This window comes from Zeus faber, assembly GCF_960531495.2.
Source record: "Zeus faber genome assembly, chromosome: 4".
Taxonomy (NCBI): domain Eukaryota; kingdom Metazoa; phylum Chordata; class Actinopteri; order Zeiformes; family Zeidae; genus Zeus; species Zeus faber.
This window is the reverse complement of record NC_137191.1, coordinates 3,392,615-3,415,459: the sequence shown is the minus strand read 5'-3', so window position 1 is coordinate 3,415,459 and position 22,845 is coordinate 3,392,615. Positions and strand designations below refer to the sequence as shown.

Below are 22,845 nucleotides of genomic sequence, written 5' to 3'. Positions count from 1 at the left end.
TTTCAACTGAGTGGCTGGAACAGGTTTGTTCCGTGATTCCACGCAAACTTTATTGCACGCAAACTTGAGTGAAAACAACACTAAAAGAAAGGACGTTGAAAAAAAGGAAAGTTCTTAAACTCGATACTTGAGTTTCTTACTGGCTGCTGATAATTCCCTGACTAGTGAAGGTCATTTAATTTTATGCTCAGACGTCACACACATGTTCAAAGCAATTAAGGATTTTAAAACAAACTCTTGTGATGTTTTGTCTTGACAATGTTTACAACATATAAAATAAAAGAAACACATGATCCAGACATCAGTCATCTTTCAAAATTCTGTCAGTAATATAACAATAACTATAATATATATATATATATATATATTTATATATATATATATAAAGAAAAGAAACACTGTGCGAAACCAAAGTGGAGGACCTCGAGGATTATATCGATTATTATTATTATAATGAGTAGGTGATGGAAGAGGACCAGAACCGAAACAATCCAGCGAAAAAGAAGAAGACTCAACTACTTTTGATCTAATATCAGTGCTGTATAGGTTAGTGTTTTGGATGAGATTAATAAGAAGCTGGACTTGCTTGGTCCGCTCCTCAGAGACATTTCTGAGATCAAAGCCGGCCTTGATTTCCTGCACCGCATGGTAGGCGGGGTGCAAAAAGACAACGCAGATCATAATACCTCCACCAAGCATCTCACAACGGAGATGGAGGCTGTAAAAAAATAAAATAAAATAATGAAAGAGACTATCTTGGATATCCAATCCAGAAGTATGTGGGACAACCTCATCTTTTCTGGGATCCCAGAGAACAAAACCCCAGGAAACATGGTGAAAGACTGCCTCCACACCACCCTGACATTCCCCACAACCGGGTTCACTGACTGGGACACCGCGCGGGGAACCGTCTCCACTCCATCATTGCTAAATTTGAACACTTCAAGCACAAGGAGCTGGTTAAAAGCAAAGGACAAGAACTGAAACAAACCACGCTGGGTATGAACGATCAATTACCCCGGGAGATCAATGACCGATGGACCAGCAGAAGGGTAAACGGGTATTGCTGGTTGTGGATAGATGTAGAAATTAGCATCCTATTTATGTCAGGATTGTGAATATTGCTCACTCTCTCATCATCTCACCTTCCTAATCCCTCCCTCCCTACTTCTCTCATCATCTCACCTTCCTATTCCCCTCCTCCCTACTTCTCTCATAATCTCATCATCCTAATCCCTCCCTCCCTACTTCTCTCATCACCTCATCATCCTAATCCCTCCCTCCCTACTTCTCTCATCATCTCACCTTCCTAATCCCTCCCTCCCTACATCTCTCATCACTCTCACCCTCTATCCACTAACTCACTATATGTATGTCTGACTCTGCACTGTCCTGTGTTTTATCTTTGTCTGTTTGTAATTTGTTTGTGTAGATATCTATCCCTACCAACCTCCTGCAATACATGGACAGTGAAAAGCAATGCAAAGGAGAAATACTCCGACTTATCTATTGGAAAACATGGGCACAGTGGTAAAGCTATTGCTTTGGATGCACTGTGCTGCTGCATGGACAACTACAAATCCACATCCATCATCCCCTAACTAAACCTCAATTACAACCATTAAGTTTGTTAGTTGGAACGTAAGAGGTTTGGGCTCACCAGCAAAACATAGAAAAATCACCATACACACCACACAAAGTCACCCCAACAGGATGAACCCCAGCTTATGTCTACTACAAGAAACTGAAGCCACTTCATCCAAGCACCTCAAACTGAAAGCTAAATGGATTAATCAGATGTTTTCTGTATCATACAACTAAAAAAAAAAGAGGTGCTTCTATATTGATCAATAAAACTATCCCACATCTAAAACCACAATATCAGACACAGAAGGCCATTACATAATGATTAATGGAATTTTAGGAAACATCAAATTAACCATAGCTAATATTTATGGCCCCAATGGGGATGACCCAAATTTCTTTGACAACATACAGTGGGGCAAAAAAGTATTTAATCAGCCACCAATTGTGCAAGTTCTCCCACTTAAAAAGATGAGAGAGGCCTGTTATTTTTATCATAGGTAAACCTCGACTATGAGAGACAAAATGAGAAAAAAAAATCCAGAAAATCACATTGTCTGATTTTTAAAGAATTATTTGCAAATTATGGTGGGAAATAAGTATTTGGTCAATAACAAAAGTTCATCTCAATACTTTGTTATATACCCTTTGTTTGCAATGACAGAGGTCAAACCTTTTCTGTAAGTCTTCACAAGGTTTTCACACACTGTTGCTGGTATTTTGGCCCATTCCTCCATGCAGATCTCCTCTAGAGCAGTGATGTTTTGGGGCTGTCGCTGGGCAACACGGACTTTCAACTCACTCCAAAGATTTTCTATGGGGTTGAGATCTGGAGACTGGCTAAGCCACTCCAGGACCTTGAAATGCTTCTTACGAAGCCACTCCTTCGTTGCCCGGGCGGTGTGTTTGGGATCATTGTCATGCTGAAAGACCCAGCCACGTTTCATCTTCACTGCCCTTGCTGATTGAAGGAGGTTTTCACTCAAAATCTCACGTTACATGGCCCCATTCATTCTTTCCTTTACACGGATCAGTCGTCCTGGTCCCTTTGCAGAAACACAGCCCCAAAGCATAATGTTTCCACCCCCATGCTTCACAGTAGGTATGGTGTTCTTTGGATGCAACTCAGCTTTCTTTCTCCTCCAAACACGAAAAGTTGAGTTTTTACGAAAAAGTTCTATTTCTGGTTTCATCTGACCATATAACATTCTTCCAATCCTCTTCTGGATCATACAAATGCTCTCTAGCAAACTTCAGACGGGCCTGGACATGTACTGGCTTAAGCAGGGGGACACGTCTGGCACTGCAGGATTTGAGTCCCTGGCGGCGTAGTGTGTTACTGATGGTAGCCTTTGTTACTTTGGTCCCAGCTCTCTGCAGGTCATTCACTAGGTCCTCCCGTGTGCTTCTGGGATGTTTGCTCACCGTTCTTGTGATCATTTTGACCCCACGGGGTGAGATCTTGCATGGAGCCCCAGATCGAGGGAGATTATCAGTGGTCTTGCATGTCTTCCATTTTCTAATAATTGCTCCCACAGTTGATTTCTTCACAACAAGCTGCCTACCTATTGCAGATTCAGTCTTCCCAGCCTGGTGCAGGTCTACAATTTTGTTTCTGGTGTCCTTTGACAGCTCTTTGGTCTTGGCCATAGTGGAGTTTGGAGTGTGACTGTTTGAGGTTGTGGACAGGTGTCTTTTATACTGATAACGAGTTCAAACAGGTGCCATTAATACAGGTAACGAGTGGAGGACAGAGGAGCCTCTTAAAGAAAAAGTTACAGGTCTGTGAAAGCCAGAAATCTTGCTTGTTTGTAGGTGACCAAATACTTATTTTACCAAGGAATTTACCAATGAATTCATTAAAAATCCTTCAATGTCATTTCCTGGATTCTTTCCCCCCATTCTGTCTCTCATATTCGAAGTGTACCTATAATGAAAATTACAGGCCTCTCTCATCTTTTTAAGTGGGAGAACTTGCACAATTGGTGGCTGACTAAATACTTTTTTGCCCCACTGTATTTTCAAAGCTCTTAGAATTCTCTGACTTATTTATTATACTTGGAGGGGACTTCAACACAGTACTTGATCCAAGTTTAGACCGTTCACAAACCAGAAATAATCACAAGCTCTGGCACTCATCTGACACTATAAGACAATATATGAGTGATCTTGCTCTTGGCGATTGTTGCCGATTAAATAATCCACATAATAGAGAATGCACATATTATTCACCCCCCCACCAAAACGTCTCTAGAACTGACAATTTTTTGACAAGTAACTCTGTAATGTCCAAAATCACTAATCGTGAAATCCACCCTGTTGTAATCTCAGATCATGGGCCAATTAGTTTCAACCTCATAAATGAAACCAACCTGAACCTCTCTGGCAGGTGGCGGTTTAACACCTCACTTTTGACAGAAAAATAATTTAACCATTTCTTTTCCAGAGAATGGACTTCCTTCATTGAACTGAATGACTCTCCAGAAATATCACCATCCTTACTCTGGGAAACAGCTAAGGCAGTTCTAAGAGATAGTGTTGTTTCATTCTCCACTCACAAGAAAAAGAAAGGACAAGAATGCCAAAATAAACTCAAACAATGACTAAAGGAGTTGCACTCCCAACAAGCAAAACTCATTCACTGAGCAAATCCAAAATGAGATTGGGACAATTAAATCTCAACTTGATAATATCATCCATCAAAAGACACAATTCCTTATGCAACGAACAAGTTAAGCGAAAGTGAAGTGAAAGAAAAATTGTAGCATTTAAGTCCAGCAATAAAGTCCTCCAACCTCCACCGCCACAGCATCTTCCATTAGTCCAAGTCGTCTGATCTCCAAGGTAAATACAGTTTATAAAACCAGTTTATTTCTTTACATTCTCTTTTATTATGTTTTTATACAACATTTGTTATTTATAAATAAATTTTTCTGATTTAAAAACACGTAACAAAAACAAATTGCGGTGGTTTTTTGGGGGCTGGAACGGATTAATGGCATTTCAATTAATTTCAATGGGGAAAATTGCTGTATGAGCAGATTGAATTCAGAGCTCTGTCACGGAACGAATTAAACTCGTAAGTCAAAGTACCACTGTACAAGACATTAATAACATATTTAGAGACTTTTATAAAAAGCTATATCACTTGGAAAATGAATCTAATATATCAAACATTCACTCATTCTTTGATGATATTGACTTCCTAAACTTTCGACGGAGCAGGTTTACCACCTTAGATCAACCACTTACTCTAGAAGACTCAGGAAAGCTCCCTTCTCTATGCCCAATAATAAATCGCCTGGATCAGATGGCTACCCAGTGGAATTTTATAAACACTTCTGGCCACTTACTCTGCACATGAATACTGCTCTCATTTTGGTTTTGCTCAAACCCAATAAGGACCCAACCCTCACTTCCAGTTGTAGACCCATAAGCCTTATTAATTGCGACCTTAATCTCCTTCTTTCTTCGGCTGATCCTGTTAGGGGTCGCCACAGCGGATCATCTGCCAAAACCTGCGCATCTTCCTCCCTTACACCAACCGCCTCATCTGTTAACCTGTCCATCACCATTGCAAACAAGAAAGGGCTCAGAGCTGATCCTTGATGCAATCCCATATACTGGACGAAAACCATAGTCTTAAGTCTCCAGTGGGGGGACTGCAATGCTCCAACCCAGAAACTTCCCTTAACCATCACAACAGGCAATATTATATACCTTGGTATAGATATCTCCACCAATCTGTCTGATTTACCCTTAACTTCACTCCATTGCTCAAATCCATTGAAGAAGACTTAATTCAATGGAACAACCTACCCACCTCACTAATTGGTAGGATAGCAGCAGGGAAAATGAATATACTTCCAAAAATAAACTTTGTATTTTCAATGACCCCAGTGCAACCAACAGTACATTGGTTTAATACTCAATAGTCAATAGTCAATAAATGTTATTGGAAATAAAAGAAACCAAGAATTAAACACGGAACACTACAGGAAAACAAAGACTGTGAAGGTCTAGCAGCCCCAAACTTTAAATACTACTATCTAGCAAACCATCTTCAATTTATAATTAAATTGATACAACCAGAGCAACAATTGGCCCATGGATGGCGAGACATTGAACCAACAGAATGTCAGAAGTTATAATCTGATCTACCATTCCTTACTGAATCAATAAGGAAGCATAGTTGTTTTAATTGTTTTATTTATCACAACAACTCTGTCAGCCTGGTGGAAATCCTTCAAACTCAGTGGTCACACTCTATCTCCAAACAAATTTACACCAACCTGGCACAACAGAGATTTTCTGGTTAAAATCAGACCAATAATCTTTAGGTCTTGGAAAAGACAAGGAATTACTCATCTGGAACACATTTTTGAAAACAATTTGCTTATATCCTTGCCAGCCTTAGCCCAAAGGTATAATATCGGTGGCCTCGACTTCCTTCAATTCCTTCAATTACAGCAGTCTCTCAAAGTTAAAATCAAATTGGCAAACAACATCTTACAATCACCTCAAATGATTGAACATCTCACTCATATCGGTCACTTGAAAAATCCCTTTTCCAGAATATACAATTTTTTATTAAAAACAGATGACACTTTATCTTTACCTTCAATGGAATGGGAAAGAGACCTTGCTGTTCCCACCGATATTAACCTGTGGAAGCTTATTTGCAACAACATGTTTTCTATGATCCGCAACTCCATAATGCAACTCATCCAATATAAGATCTTGCACAGAGCTCATATCACGGAACACAAAATGTTCAAAATGGGTTTTGTGGATGAAGATATTTGCTCTCACAGTTCCATTGATACCAGAGATGACTACTTTCATGCCTTCTCGGCTCTGCCCACCTATCCTAGCATTCTGGACCAACATTTCCAAGAAGCTATCAACCCTTCTGGGTCGCAGCTTTCCATCTATATGTCTTATCGGTAACCTCTCCTCAATCGACCCACCGCTTTACCACCAACCCATTTTGACCGCCTTAACAATGGTCAAGAAAACTATATTACTCAATTGGAAAAATAGAGATAATCTCACCACATCCCAATGGTTGTGTTTATTATAAATAGATTACATCTCAATGGAAAAACTATTGGCAATATCCAAAAACAATGTTGATTCATTTAATGAAATATGGGCTACTTTAATCACTGACATAACTCCATCATTTAATAATTGAGTCTTCCTAAGTTGGGGCAATGTTCTGGTCTGCCGGGGCTCTGCAGTTGGGTGGATGCCTGGGCAGCTCTGGGGATGTCCGTGGTGCATAGGCCTGTGTTCGTGGGGGATCCTCGAGCCCCACGGGGGAGTTGGGGGGTCTGGGTGGTGACGCACGCTCCTTTACCTGAGTTGAGCTGGCCTGTCTCCGAGGGTGGGGGGGGGGGCATGCTCCTGGGGAGTACCTGCAGCTGGCGTCCGTGTGTTGGTTTGGGGCGTGGTTGTGGGTTCTGGGGCTCGGGTTGGGGGCGGGGGTGTGGGTCTCTTGTTCGGGTCTTGGCACCGTGGTCGGCGGGTTGGCACGCCGCTGGGGTCGCTGCGCCACTGGGGTTGCCCGCCCTGTGGGCGGGGTGGCTGGGCTTGTGTGTCCTTCTGTGTCCCTTAGGGGGACGGGGGGGGCGTCGTGCCGGGGCTGGTTAGGCGTTCTGTCTGGTCCTGTCAACCAGGGTCCTGAACCTGGCTGGCTGTTCTCGGCGCGGGGCTCACTATGTGGCCTCCTTCAGTGGGGGGCGGTCTCCTGTCGTCACACCGGGCTGCCGGGGTACCTGTCCTCTGGCGCTCTCGGTGCGCTGGGCAAGCTGTACGCTCGTCGCTGGTCGGTCGGGCTGTGGGTGAAGGTGCCGTCTACCGCCCTCTGTTCTGTGGGCGCATGCTCGTGGCTAGGGGCTGACGAGGGGCCTGATGGGGGCACGGAGCTGCCTGGCATGGCGGAGGCGCATGGCTGACCACTCTGCACCCGTAGTTGATTGTTGTAGGCGGGCTGCCACCAAGTACGGGAGGTGGGCACACCAATCCTACTCTGAACAACACTCCACCGGACCAGGGTCTGCAGGCAAGAGGGGTGTGAGTGATTCGGGTTTGACTCGCCTGAAGGTCTCGCACCCCCAATCCCAAAATTTTTACTACAATTACCTTGAGGGGGCGGTCGGGTGGCCCCCCCTGCTGGCTGGGCTGGAGTCCTGGCTGCTTGCGCCTGATGGCTTAAGGTGTGCTGCGACCTGGCAGGCCTGCGGAGAGCACCGCCGGGTACCTTCCGGGCCCCTGGGGGGCTACTTGCTGTTGTGGGTGTGGGTTGGGGTGTGGGGGGCGGCTGTTGGCCTTTTGCTTCTGCTGCGCAGCTTCTCTGCGGCGGGCGTCCCGGGTGGTGGTGGTGGAGGGCCTGTATATCTGCCGGCCTGCTGGCATTGGGGGGTAACATACAGATGCCCCGAGCTGAGCACACGCTGCCACGTGTATGGGCACTTGGGTCTCACGCCGGGTGGGGCTTCTGGTCGGCTGCGGTGGGGCGGGCCTCCCCCTTGCATGGAGCGTGGGTGGTCATGGGGGTCCTGCCGGCTCGCCCGCAGGGGCAGGTGCTTCTGGCGGGGCATCGGTCTGTCGCCGTGGGGCCCGCATCCGGGCCTGTGGTCCGTGCCTGACGCCCGCGGCCCGGGTTCTGGGCCTGCGGCTGCGTGTTGTGCCTGCACCTGGGGGTTGGTTGTATGTGTGTGCCCCTGGGGTGCGGGCTCTCCTTGTGCTCCCTGGGACTGAGGAATGCTCCTTGAGGCTGGGCGTGGGGGTTGCTCCACAACCCTCTGGCTTCTCTGGGGGCCCAGGGGTCTTCTGTGGCCACAGGCCAGGGTGCTCTGAGCTTTCCTGCAGCCATAGGGTGTCTACAAGGCTGCAGAGTTCGGGGGCTTTGGGGCCCTTTCTGCTGCTTGAAGCGCCATGACATAATACCAACCTTCTACACCAGTACCAATAGGGATAAGTCATGTACACTCACTGGTGGACATCTTACACACACACACCCACACACACACACACACACACAGACACACAGACACAGACACAGACACACACACACACACACACACACACACATACACACACACACACACACACACACACACACCTCAGCACCCTCCTGGTTGCATTCCTCTCCTTTTCTCCCTCATTTACTGCCATAACTATGACAGGAAGAGGCCACGTGACCAGTTGTAGTTCCAGTTTTCCTGAACCTAATTTACTGTTTTTCAATACATGTTGTCCAATGTTAATGTTTTTGTGTAAATGTTGTTTGGTTCTATGTTTATTTGTTTCACCCGTGGTAATTGTCCCCCTCTTGGAGTAGTGATCAGTTGGTTAAAGACCCAAACATGATAAATAGTTCTCCAAAGAGGGGGGTTGGTGGTAGTTCTTTATCACCAAAAACTGTGCTCTTGTCATTCTAAAGGTCATCCACAGGACAGAGTCATTGCAGCAGTTCTTGATGATTTAAGAATTAATAAAGAGTTGCATTGCTGTTTGAGAACTTGAACTCCACTTGCAGACTTACTCTGTCCTAGATGCAATAGCATACAAACTCTTCATGTTGTATGCCCAGCATGCTGACAGCACAGGTTTAAAAAAAAAAGTGGTAACAATCCACTAAAACATGGATCTATTAAGCATGGATTCATTTCAATTTACACCTCAAAAAAGTTTCCCACCAACCTGTCATTCCCCATGCCGTATTGCTTAACTACTGAATATTGGACCTTCACCGTGAGATCATCACAGTGAGATCTCTTAGCCGGAGCCGAAAACACCCATGACCTCATTATAGGCAAAGTTAACCCTCATTTATTTTAACCATCACCTTACCACAAATTTCACAGCACAAAGAGAGTACCACAGCTGCTGATATGGTGGCAGCCCATATTCTTTGTTTTCTTCTTCTGTGTCACTTATCTTTGCCAACATCATCAATGGAAACTGTGAAATCGAATATTTCACTATAAATAATGAATAAATAAATCATGACAATTCTCATAGACTTTGTAGACAAAAACATTTCCAGTTAAAACGGTATGGAGTACAGCTGTGGATTTCCCTCGATTTACATGCTTTGTATGTGTGTGCCCACATGTGTGTGGCAAGGGAAAGTGATGTGGCACATGTATTGTGCACACTGGGTGTTAAGAATGTGCACTGAGGAAAAATGGGAAAGTGGTTAATTCAGACATACAGTATGAGTACCTTATGTTCAACACTTAACAGTATGATTCATCAAGATGAATTGAATACATTAAAATTTGTCGTAAACGTCTGAGCATCTGCTAATACTGACATCTGTAACTTTAGCTATAGTCTGCACAAAAGTACTGTCAGGAGTATGAATGGGGAGCCGTAAAGTTTTCAATACAGATTTGACGAGAGCCATCTTTGGAGCGTCCGTTGCCTTGTAACGAAACAACATCTGCAGCTCTCTGACTCAGGCTTCCAAACCGGCAGCTCATTAACCCAAGTTGTTCAAACCTGCAGGGCTGAACCAAACATTACAAACCTGCAGTTCTGATGGATAATGAAGGTTTGGATGGTTTCAAATACGCCGGTTTTATTTCTACTATACGATCCGACTATCTGTCTTCACATCATGAGAATTTGTAAATACATACACACTTTAGGAATTCAAAAGAACCTAGTGTCCCTCTCTAACTTCACGTGAACTCCTTCCTATTTCCCTGCCCTGTTCTTCCGTAGTCAAATTATTCAAGTCAAATTATGCATGACTGTGTACGCCAAACTCCTAACTTTTCCTAGGAAACGACGCATCTGGATTTTCGCTAGGAGAGAGGAAGTGGAGGATGGCTGGGAGGATGGAGGGATGGAGGGATGTAGGGATGCATAATTAAGGTGAGGGAGGAGAGCGGAAGAGACACGCTTTTGCAATTATCACATGATGGGAAACACAGGCCACTTTGCCCTTCCTTCCTAAATGTTCTCTCACTATGTCAATGTCTCTCTCTCCTTCAAGTGAAACTGTTCAGTCTCAAGTTCATTGTATGAAACGATGAGCTCTTAACATCCATAACATTTTGAACAATAACAATAAACAGTAGAAGTGTTTTTCTTTCTTACGAGATATTATCAGGCCTAGAAGTGTGTATCTAAGAATCTTCAAGTAGCAAATTCTAGGGATTTCTTCAAATGAACAGCAGACTTTTGATGCTCTCCACACTGAAAGAAGACAGGTCGAGACATTTTTTCTGATTTTTTCAGATCACTAAATCATCATCATTTGCATCCCATCATTTGTTATCTTCCTTTGTCCTTCCTTATTTCAATCCAGTCTTTCTACGATTATGGACATTGATATACAGTATGTATAAATTCCTGATATTTCTACTCAAAAATCTACAATATACCTTCTGTGACAAGTACAGTGCTTTTCACATTAGAGTGGCAAAAATCTTGTCATTTGTAAAGTTGGATGCAGGGTAAAATTGTGTGGTGGGATTGTGACTAAAGACGTTTTGATAAATCGTGCAGTGACAACAACTTTGTGCATGCACATCTCTGTCTATATATCAACTATTTCATTAGATCATTCTAAGTATTCAAACTAACATGTTTAAGGACTATGCTCCGAGAGTTGGAGAGCCAGCATACACTAGACTAGACTACACTAGACTGGCACCAGCAATATCAAAACTGCCACTAATAACTGTATATTAGATACAGTAATAATACATATTTTTTCTCTCCCCCTCTCTCTGTCTGTCTGTTACCATCCCTTGACCATGCACACAAATACACATACAGATAAGTGCACTCAAACACACACACACACAGACACACACACACACACACACACACACACACACACACACACAGACACACACACACACACACACACACACACACACACACACACACACACACACACACACACACACACACACAGAGTGCCTCCTCAGAGCCGTGACAAGCAGCTTCATGAAATTTGCAACTTTCAGCCTCTCCATTATTCGCAAGCTACAATACACTTTTGTTGACTGCTCTGATTGAGCTCTGCTGCTGCAATGCTTGCATACACACAATACGCCCCACAGGGAGTGGTGCACTAAAATACAGTTCAAAAAGCAATGGTAAAAGTCCACCGGACTTTTGGCGCAGCGTAAAGGCATGGCTATTCCACCTAGATGCGTCTATGTTTTTGTAAAGAAAGGAGGATTATTGGAAACAACAGTGATTCAAACACACAGTTTGATAATACTGTGACGCTTGGAAGGGTCGAGCAGAGAGACACAACTGAAGGAGATGCAGACGGAACCTGCGTGTAATGCCAAAGCTGGTTTTATTGCCTGCCGCGAGGCAACTACACTGGGGTTGAGGTGTCAAGTCGGAAAATATTATTTTCAATACGGACTTCTCTTCAGACAACCTCCTTCTACTCGCACCGAATGGTCTCCTCATTCCCTCTCTCATTCCACACTATCCTGGACACCTTCCCTCCAATCAGATGACTTTATGCACATTATAACAACCCCCGTCTCCTCTCCACCCTCCCCCCACTGTCATACACACACAGACACAGCCTGTTTGTTCTTTGTATTTAAAACGGGTCTGGATCAATACGCAAATCCGACAGCAGCTCTAGGTCTCTGCTACAATATAGACTCATATAAAACACATTTAAATTGATTGCACTCTTTACAAAAACATTTCTATGTAGTTTTATCTTGTGTTTCTATTGAAAAGGCTTTTGTAGCCACAAAAATAGTGGCCGAAAACAGAAAAATGCCGCGTGGCAGTTTATTAACATGGGTTGAATAGGAAGCATGCAGTGATAGCACGCCGCACCCATACACTGCGCCAATGAGTCTGGTGGACTTCTATCGTAAGTCATACTAAATGATGGAACAATATTGAACTTAATTTAATGAATGCTACTCACTACTCAACTAATTATTAATGGGTTGATCTTTATTGCTTGTGTGTGTGTCTGTTTAAAAACATGCTTCTATGAGGCATACGTTTGCATGAAACTTTAGTGTGTTCACTAGAAAGCAGAATAACATTTACCAAAATGGAATGTTAGGAAACAACAACAAAGATTTGCTGTATTTCATAACGTATTGGAGAGAAGTAATTCAAATATTTGTGCCAACGAACCTCATCTGAGTTATACTCTTTGAACTTCTCTGCTTTTCTATTTGTGTGCTTTCGCGGTTTTTGGCTGACTGGTTAGAGCTGACAGATAATGCTTAATGAAAAGAAAATGGAAAAGGTGATATGTTGGCTAAGTGGTTTGTACTGTTGCCTCACAGCAAGACGTTTCTGGGTTTTAACCTGTCTGGGGCTTCTCTGGTTGTAGTTTGCATTTTCTCCTCATGTTCCATGTAAATTTTCTCCGGGTGCTCCAGGTTCCCTACCTTAAAGACATGCATGTGGGGGTTAGACACTTCTGCCGGTGCCGTTGACCAAGGTATTGGCCAAGAGCTAGAGTTGGTCCCCAGTTGCCGTGCTAAGGCTGCCCCAATGCTTGGATCACATTTAATACGCTGGTGCTCTCCTACAGTCTATCGAACTGCTCCTCTATATCTCCAATCAGTGGTCACGTTCCAGACTCCGACCCCTTCGCTCCGCTCCTCCACCCTTGCCGGACACCTCGCTCCTCTGCGGCTACGTGGTGTCAAGGGTCGTTCATCCCAGTCACGGCTCCCCAATGGTGAACAAGCCCCCCCCCCAAGTGTCAGAACGGCTAAATCCCTCCCCATCTTCCTGTTCTTCAGACTACACCTGGACCCTACTTGCACTGACTTGTCTACCCCATGAGCATCTATTTCCCCTTTACGTGTCATGATCTCCGCTTTCATCTACCTTCCCCTCCCTCTCCTTACCTGTCTCATTAGCCCAACTCCATTCACCTGCGCACACGTCTGTTCCCGATCAGCAATCAAGCCACTATATGTGCCTCTCTCACCAGTCACCCATTGCCAGATTGTCTTCGATGCTTGCACCAGACTCTCCAGCGTTCTCCGGATTGATTCCCCGCTACCGACTCTGCCTCGCCCCGACCACGTATCCTGCCTGCCCCTCCGCCTGTCTTCGGTCTGCACTCCCCGTTATCGAACCTGCCTGTCCCCGACGACGTATCCTGCCTGCCCCCTGCCTATATTCTGTCCGCTCTACAAATAAAAGACATTACCAAATATCCCTGCCTGTCTTTGTGCTGCAATTGGGTCCTACCACACCCGTTACATCACGGTGTAAAATACTTTCATTACAAATAAATATACAAATAAACTAACTATACGAGCACTGCTTGTATCTATAAAATGTTTAGACAAATGTACATATTGTAAGTCGCTTTGGACAAAAGTCTCTGCTAAATGACCTAATGTAATACTCCTAAATAGTTATAGCATGGGCCAAATGTAGAGGAACAATTTCCGAAAGTGGATCAATAAAGTGATGAAATTAGTATTCTTGGAAATTCTCAATAGAATCTGGTTAATATAGACAAAAGGACAATTTCACAGATAACTGGACTTTCCCTTTAATTGTTTAAGTGTTAATACGTTACCTGTGTTATAATGCTTGGTGCAGTATCTGAGGTCTGACTCATCCTTGAGGATGAACTGCGGGAGTGTCAGGCCATCAGCAACTTGGACTGGTCCATTCTCCTGCCACTCGAAGATCAGGTCATTCATAGTGTAGCCAACTGCAGAAGGAATATACATCATATCACTGTTTCATATCACATGATCAGTGAATGTTAATCTGTCCAAGAACATGCGTTGAAAGAGACGCAGCTGGCACTGTTTTCATTAAAGATTAAGGATAAAAACAATAGCAAATAATAAATGAACTTATCTGGAGAGAAAACTCTGACAGCACACTAGTTAGCTGCCATTTGAAGTTTAAAAAGTATCTTTATCACGGGAGGGTTGCATTCTCTTGGTACAGACAAGGGAATTACTGTTATTAGTGTTATATCTGTGACAAAAGATTTTGTGATGCCGAAGAGTAAATCATGCCTAAAAAGTATTTTCTGTAGTCATTTTTAGTGATGTGCTAACTCTCCTAGTCCCTCCTTCTCTTGCTTTCTCTTTCTCTCCCTTTCTCTCTACTTGTCTCCTATGCTCTCTCTCTCTCTTTCTATCGCTCTCTCTCTCTCTCTCTCTCTCTCTTTCACACACGCACGCACACACATTTGCAGTATTGTCTGTGTCAAGAAATGTCCACTGTATGGTTAAGGCCTCAGCAGTGGGCCAGGGGGCTCTGCAACTGTGCGGAATAAAATAACAAATGAAGACAAAGATTTATCCAAGTGTTTTCCAAGCCCTCCAATCCACCTTCATGGGGCCAGGTTATGCTCTGGATAAGACACCGCATAGATTAGTCATGACCCTATCAACAGTGCCTAACAAGGCTTGTGCTGCTTTAAACAGAACCAAACCACATGGCCAACAAAAGTTTATCCATTCGGAGAAGATCGATGGGGAGAGGAAGTGAAAAGACAAGGGAGGGAAGGAAGGAGATATTCTAGTTTAATAGGGACTGATTTGAAAATAACAACAATGAAAGTAATGTATGTGAAGGACAGAAAGAGAAATTTGGCCCTCCCATTTATAGGAAGAAAATAAACATTTGGGCAAAAAAAAATGCAAATTAAAACAAAATGCAGTATGGCAGCTGTCAGGCTGTTAACAAAAACAAGCGGCACATCCCATATTGTCCCGATTTCTGATGTCTTTACATTGGCTGCCTGTTACTGATAATAAACCTCAAAATTCTGCTGAATAAAGCTTAAATGACTTATTTTGCACGGTAAGAAACATAATTTGACATTTTTATATCACAAAAATAACAAATTATAATTTAAATAGAATAGTTATAGCAATGTTCTTGTTCTTATTGCAAACAAAAAATGATAGACAGTCAGACTACTAATGCTGAATGTACTTAAATGAAGTTACTTTGGACAAGTCTCTGCTTAATGGCGTAATATAAATAGTGAGACATCATACAGGCCGTGTATAAGCTGTTTGCATGGTCTCAGAATTCCAGCAATTCTTGCCATTTTCATTGGTCCTTCAACACCTCTACCTCGAGTGAGCTGGGTCTTACTTGCAAGTGCCAAGGCAGTAGGCCTATGTGATCTAGTTGTCTATCATAAAAAGGGGGCTATACACTCCATAAATAAATTGTAAATATCTGCATGTGTCTGGTTCACAAAGGAGACATACAAAGACATAGAACAGCTATGGTACAAACCCAGTGAATTGTAAAACGTTCTGTGGTCATAGCTTTAGTTTGGTGATGATGGCTGAAAGAACACAGTGTCAGTGCCCTAAAGTGGTCCATTGGGCAATTCTCCAAGTTGATGTTGACGCTGAAGCTAATTTAATTCTAGTTGAATTCTAATAACGTGAATTTTCAAATTATTGACTTGACTATTGATTATTTAACTGTTTAGACTGAAAACCAATAACAGCTGTGCATGTTTTGGCCAAATGTCAACATCAATATGCTATTGGCTAGCTTACATTTAATTTGCTAAACGATCACTGATCTTGTGCATTGGCTTGTGCAGCATGTTGTCTAAAAAATGAATGTTCATATTTGTTGTGAAGAGAAAGAAAATAATTCTACAACCAAAACAATGTTTTTTGTGTCTGAATTTCTGGAACATTATTCAAAATAGATGTAAATGATCTGCATGTGAACAGCGTGAAAATATGTTTTTCATTTCATGGGATGTTCAAGTATGAACTGCAACATCCACTACCACAACAAGGTAACACTTTTTTTGTAATTATTATTTCACATTAGTTCAGCTGAATCTGCTTTAAGCAGCACCTTTTTATAGCACTTATCTTAGAGAGCTTTATCTTTCTTGTGTCCATTTATTTTAAATTTGTTTTGCACCATAGGCTGCCACAAGATATTAATACTAAGAATTGTTTTCACGTGCTTTCTTGAGATTGATTAAATGCAGTGTCCTATGCATCAATAGCCTGACATCGCCAGATCAATTTGCAAATGCAAATTAGTCTGAAACCTCTCAGTTAATTTTCGATTTCCAGGTGGCAATATCAATGGGTGCAGAACAAAATGTCTCTAAAAGCAATCGAATAGACCTACAACAAAACGTGTGACATATTGCTGAGCGACGGAAAAAAGTAAACAGACTACAGGATGGAGAAATGAGCTGTGATGGTGTAGTATTGATATGTCTGTGAACAAGTGTTGCCAGCAGTTGTCTGTTCTTTTAAAGAGCCGACCTGTCCCGACCAAGGACAGGTCGGCTGTAAATCTGTCTGAACAGGAGGGGGGCCAGATGCATTTGCCAGAGCAAATAAAACATGAGCTCGCAAATTTGTCTGGTTCCAAGGCTAATACAGCGCCCCTAGAGACACACAAAATAAAACACAGTTTAAAAAGGCACATATTGGTTTACATTTACTGGTTCATGTCTGTCCATGTGTGTGTCTATGCATGTGTCTGAAACTTACAGCTCTCCAGCTGCATAATGCAGGTTTGGACATCCATGGGGAAGTTCTTCAAATCCATGGGACAGGACAAGGTCAATGTTAATCTGACAGGCAAAGAAAGAGAAAGAGACATAGAACAAATGGACATAGAAAAAGAGAGAGCGAGAGAGAGCAAGAGAGAGAGAAAGAGAGGGAGAGAGAGAGAGAGAGAGAGAGAGAGAGTGTAGGAGACAGGCAGGCAGAGAGAAAGGGAGAGAAAGAGAGAGCAAGAGAAGGAGGGAATTGGAGAGTGAGAGAGCGATAGAGAGAAGGAGGGCAAAGCAGACAGAGGAGTGGTAAGACAATGACAAATGGAAAGAAATGTAGAGAGCTTAATGAAATAAACCTGACATGCAAAATGCAGTAAACGATTTCACAGGTCTACCTTGAGATTGCGTTACACAGCAGAACCCTGATTGTTGGCACTGTGGTGATCAGTGCAATGTATTACGAACCTGCCTGGTTGTTTGGGAGACTACAATGTGTGGTTGACCAAAATATGAATGAATAATATGCACATCTGTACACTTTTTTACTGTAGTGATCCTGGATGTCTGTGTCTTTTTTTCAATCTTATGTGAACAAGTTATGATCTTATATGAAGTAATTAGTGTCGATTTCAAGATTTCAAGAGTTTTATTTTTCACATGCATAACTGTACATGTACAACAGCAGTGAAATGAAATTGCAACAACTCAGACAGCTGCGCAAAAACCAAACGTAAAGCTATATTGCAGGATAAAAAATGTATAAAAATGGAAGTAATGAAATATCAATAAAATAATAAAAATATAAAGCTATAAATTCCTGCACCTCACGGTCAGCGAGTTGCAAAAAGACAACAAATTAAAACGATTTTAAAACCTCTGTGAAGCGTCTCACAATGGAGGTGGAGATTGAAAATAAAGATAACAAAATATTAGAGACTATAATTTTAAGAGACTATTCTGGATATCCAAACAAGTATTTGAGACAACCTCATCTTTTCCGGGGTCCCCGAGAGCAACACTGAGACCCCAAAAAACATGGTGAAAGACTTCCTCCACACTACCCTGAAACTCCCCACGGACACCATGAAGCAGATCACCTTCCACTGGGTTTACCTACTGGGACACTGCATGGGGAACCGTCCCTGCTCCATCATTGCCAAGTTTGAACACTTCAAGCACAAGGAGCTGGTTAAAAGCAAAGGACGGGAGCTGAAAGGAACCACACTGGGCGTGAACGACCAATTCCCCCGGGAGATCAATGACTGATGGAAGGTGCTGTACCCCATCTTGAAGGAGAACCGGCAGAAGGGTCAACAGCTATCGCTGGTAGTCAATAAACTATATATAGAGGGTCAGTTATTCCGAGACATCTCCATTCCACCCTGGTTATTCTAATGATTCTGATATGCAAGATGTAGAAATTTGCTTTTAATCTATGTCGGGATTCACCATCCTAATCCTTCCCTCCCTATTTCTCTCCTCACTCTGTCTCAATTCACTCTCTCACTATATGTATGTCTGACTCTGCAATGTTCTATGTTTATCTTTGTTTATATGTCAGTTTTTGTGTAGATATACATCCCTACAAACTTTCTGCAATACGGGGACAGTAAAATGGAATGTGAAGGAGAAAAACACAGATTTATCTACATGAAAACATGGGCATGGTGGTATAGCTATTGCCTTGGATGCACAGTGCTGCAACATGGGCAAATTACAAATCCACATCCATCACCCCCTAACTAACCTCAATAGCAACCATTACGTTTGTTAGTTGGGTTCGGGTTATATGAGCGGCATAGGCTCACCAGCAAAACGTACCAAAATTTGAAGTCACTTCACCATGATGAACCCCAGCTTCTGTCTACTGCAAGAAACTCACCTCACTGCATCTGAGCACCTCAAACTCAAAGATAAATGGGTTAATCAGATGTTTTTTGCATTATAGAATAAAAGAACAGAGGTGTTTCTATATTGATCAATAGAAGTATCCCATATCAGAATGAAACCACAATTTCAGACACTGAAGGGCGATACATAATGATTAAGTGAATTATAGGAAACATCAAATTGACCATAGCTAATATTTATGGCCCCAATGAAGACGACCCAAATTTCTTTCACAACATATTTTCAAAACTCTTAGAATTCTCTGACCCAATTACAGCAGTGAGCAGCAGTGATATACTGTGAGGGGACTTCAGCACGGTACTCTGTCTGTAACATCCACCATAAATGCAAGGTCCTGTATCCATTCTGTGGACTGAAATTCTAACACTGGTTTGCCCTTTTTTCCATGAACTGTTCAATTTCCTCTTGTAATTCAAAGAAACGCCTCAGCACAACACCTCGGCTTAACCATCTTACCTCAGTGTGGTGTGGCAGCCCATAATTGTGGTTTCTCTCTGAGAAGGCTGTCAAACTGACGGTGATTCAGGCCTCTGGATCGGATGAAATCAACAGTTTGAACGACCACTTTCATGACGTTATCCATCTTTAATGCCTTGCAACACAAAGTCTCCTGATGCAAAATACAGTGAAAAGTCCAAAAATCACGTCCTCCATTTGCAGTCTGCACTTTCTCTCTGAACTTTGTCACAACACCTGCTTTTTTCCCGACCATTGAGGGCGCACCATCTGTAGCCAGGCTAACAGCGCAGTACTAGTCCACTTCGAGCCTGTCCAGTGCGCCGATGAGTGCGGTGAAAATATCAGCTGCTGTTGTGGTGTCTGTCACTGGCACCAACTCCACGAACTCCTCGGTGACAGTCAAAGTGTCATCAACTGGATGAATATTGCCAGTTGCGCAACATCAGTAATGTCCGTGCTTTTGTCAATTGCAACTGAAAAAGCAATAAATGACTTTACTCTGCGCTTCAATTGGCTGTCCGAATCCGGCGAAAGATCAGAAATCCTGTCTGCAACTGTATTTCTCGTCAGGCTGATATTTGCGAAAGCCTAGCGCTTTTCAGGGCACACAATCTCCGCAGCCTTCAGCATGCATGTTTTTACAAATACCCCCTTAATAAATGGCTTTGAAGCCACTGCAATTTCATTAGCTATAATGTAGCTGGCTTTCACTGCAGCATCACTGATTTCTCGGCTACGAGTAAACACAGACTGCTGTTTCTTCAGAACCGCCAATAATTCATTCACATTCTCTCTTCTCTGTTGTCCTTGAAAGTTGTTGTATTTGTCGGCATGAAGAGTCTCATAGTGGCGACGAAGGTTACATTCTTTCATCACTGAAACATGCTGTGAACACACCAAACACATAGCTTTCCCATTCATTTCCTTGAATAAATAGGAGGATGACCATTTTTCTTGGAAAACTCTGCACTCTGCGTCCACTTTTCTCTTTTTTGACAGAGACATTTTGGGGCAATGAGGGTGCTAAAGCATGCAATGTTCAAATTGGTCAGGCAGAATGACAAGCTAGCTCTGGACTGGCTGTCGCCTACTTGTTCAGCCCCAGTATAAACAGTTTGCTTGCTTAACAGAATTGCTATTGCAATACCCACTGGACACATTTAGAACAGCAGTTTCATTCATTGAAAAATTGCAGCTCAATATTATGCTTTGCAAAATCATCTCGCGGGCCGGATTAAACCTGTTCGGGCCGTATGTTTGACACCCCTGTCCTATATGGTAAAATTAAATTTGCTTTCTCCAAGAAAGATAAAGGAATGCCAAAAAAGAAGAATGCCAAAATGTACCAAAACAACAACTTGTTGACTTGTACTCCTAACAAGCTCACTCATCCATTTAGCTAATCCGAAATGAGATCCAGACAATAAAATCACAACAAAATTGATAATATCATCCATTAAAAGACACAATTCCTCATTTAACGAACAAGAGTGAATTATTTTGAATTCAATGATAAATCAGGTAGATTTATTGCCAACCAATTGAAAAGCGATAGAGAAAAAACACTTGTAAAGATTAATCAAAGATCCACAGGGTAGGATAACACACAAAGATTATCACAAAGACATAAATAAAATATTCAGAGACTTTTATAATAAGCTATATAACTCAGATAATGAATCAATATATCAAACATTCACTCATTCCTTGATGATATCCACCCACCTAAACTATCTACAGAGCAGCCACATTAGATCAAACCCTGACTTTAGAAGAATTCAGGAACGCTCTCTTTTCGCCCAACAATAAACCACCTGGATCAGATGGCTATCCAGTGGAATTCTGTAAATATCGAGAAGAAGAAGAATCTTTATTTGTCACACAGCACACACATTCATGGCGACCAACACACACTTCAAATTGTGGCTGGTGAAATGAGTTCTCTGCATTTGACCCATCCTGGCTTGTCCTTCCTCTTGGGGGGCAGCCAGGAGCAGTGGGAAACATACAGCGACACACCAAGGGACCTGGTTACAAATGTCCATTGCTGGTCAGACGATGTTGTTCTGCATGTTTTTAGAGGGGGTCCTGACTGACGTTACATGGAGGAACATGCAAACTCCACACAGAAAGGACCCTAATTGGGAGATAACCCGCTGGGGTGCCAACAGCAACCCCGGCAGGAATCAAACCCAGGACCTTCTCGCTGTGAGGCAGCATTCAATATGAATACCACACTCATTTTGGTTTTGTTCAAACCCAATAAAGACCCAGCCCTCACCTCCAGTTGTCTTGGTGGCCCATAAGCCTAATTAATTGTGACTAGGCTTTATCAAGGGCAGACACTCATCCAGAAATATGCACCATTTATTCAGACTGATCAACATACCTCAAAGGAACAACTTAAATACTATTATTGCTTTTTAGATGCTGAAAAAGTTAATTGGACTTATCTCTTTCCCACCCTCAACAAATTTGGCTTTGGAGATTAACTCAATCAATGGATCTACACTTTGTACAACCATCTGCTTCTCTCACCACCAATGGTTACATTTCACAGTGTTTCACTTTACAATGTGGCACAAGACAGGGATGTCTACTCTCCCCTTTACTATTCCTCATCTTGATCATCTATTGATCGCCTTTCGGTGGCCATCCGTCTAAACAATAATATCATTGGTATACTAACAGGAAATTCAAAATCAGTTCATATGCAGATGACATTTTGTTATATTTACGGACCACAATATCATCCCCACCTAATTTTCAGCAGTTTCAGACTATTCAATAAACTGGACTAAATCCAAGACTAGAATGCTGTAACGTAGAAACTTCCTTCAACCGTCACAACAGGCAAAATCAGATACCTTGGTATTGATATCTCCACCAATATGACAGATTGGTTTACCCTTAACTTTACTCCATTGCTCAAATCCATCAAAGAAGTCTTCATTCTATGGAACAACATGCCCATCTCACTAATTGGCAGGATAGCATCAGTGAAAATGAACATACCACCAAAAATAAACTATATATTTTAAATGACCCCAGTCCAACCAACAGTACATTTATTTAATACTCTAGACTCTATAATCAATACATTCTATTGCATAGACAAGAAACTGAGAATAAAACATGCAACACTACAGAAAAACAAAGACTGTGGAGGCCTAGCAACCCCAAACTTCAGGTACTACTATTCAGCGAACCATCTTCGATTTATGATTAAATGGTTACAATCAGAGCTACACTTGGGCCACGGATGGTAAGGCATTGAACAAACAGAATGTCAGGATTTATCAATATCCGATCTCTCATTCCTTACTGAATCTATAAAGAAACATAATTGCTTTAAAAACCGATTCATGCAACGACCCTGA

The 22,845-nt window shown here is 42.4% G+C and overlaps 1 protein-coding gene across 2 annotated transcripts in view; it reads right to left on the bottom strand.

The window, feature by feature from the left end:
• The window catches only part of glra3 (glycine receptor, alpha 3), a gene marked incomplete at both ends in the record, with an annotated part of 113,207 nt that overhangs the window by 45,019 nt on the left and 45,343 nt on the right, over positions 1-22,845 (bottom strand). For both annotated transcript variants that reach the window (XM_079999243.1, XM_079999244.1), the window contains 2 exons: positions 14,153-14,290; positions 17,088-17,170. In XM_079999243.1, coding sequence (XP_079855369.1) covers positions 14,153-14,290; positions 17,088-17,170 — 221 coding nt within the window. The remainder of the gene's footprint in view (positions 1-14,152; positions 14,291-17,087; positions 17,171-22,845) is intronic.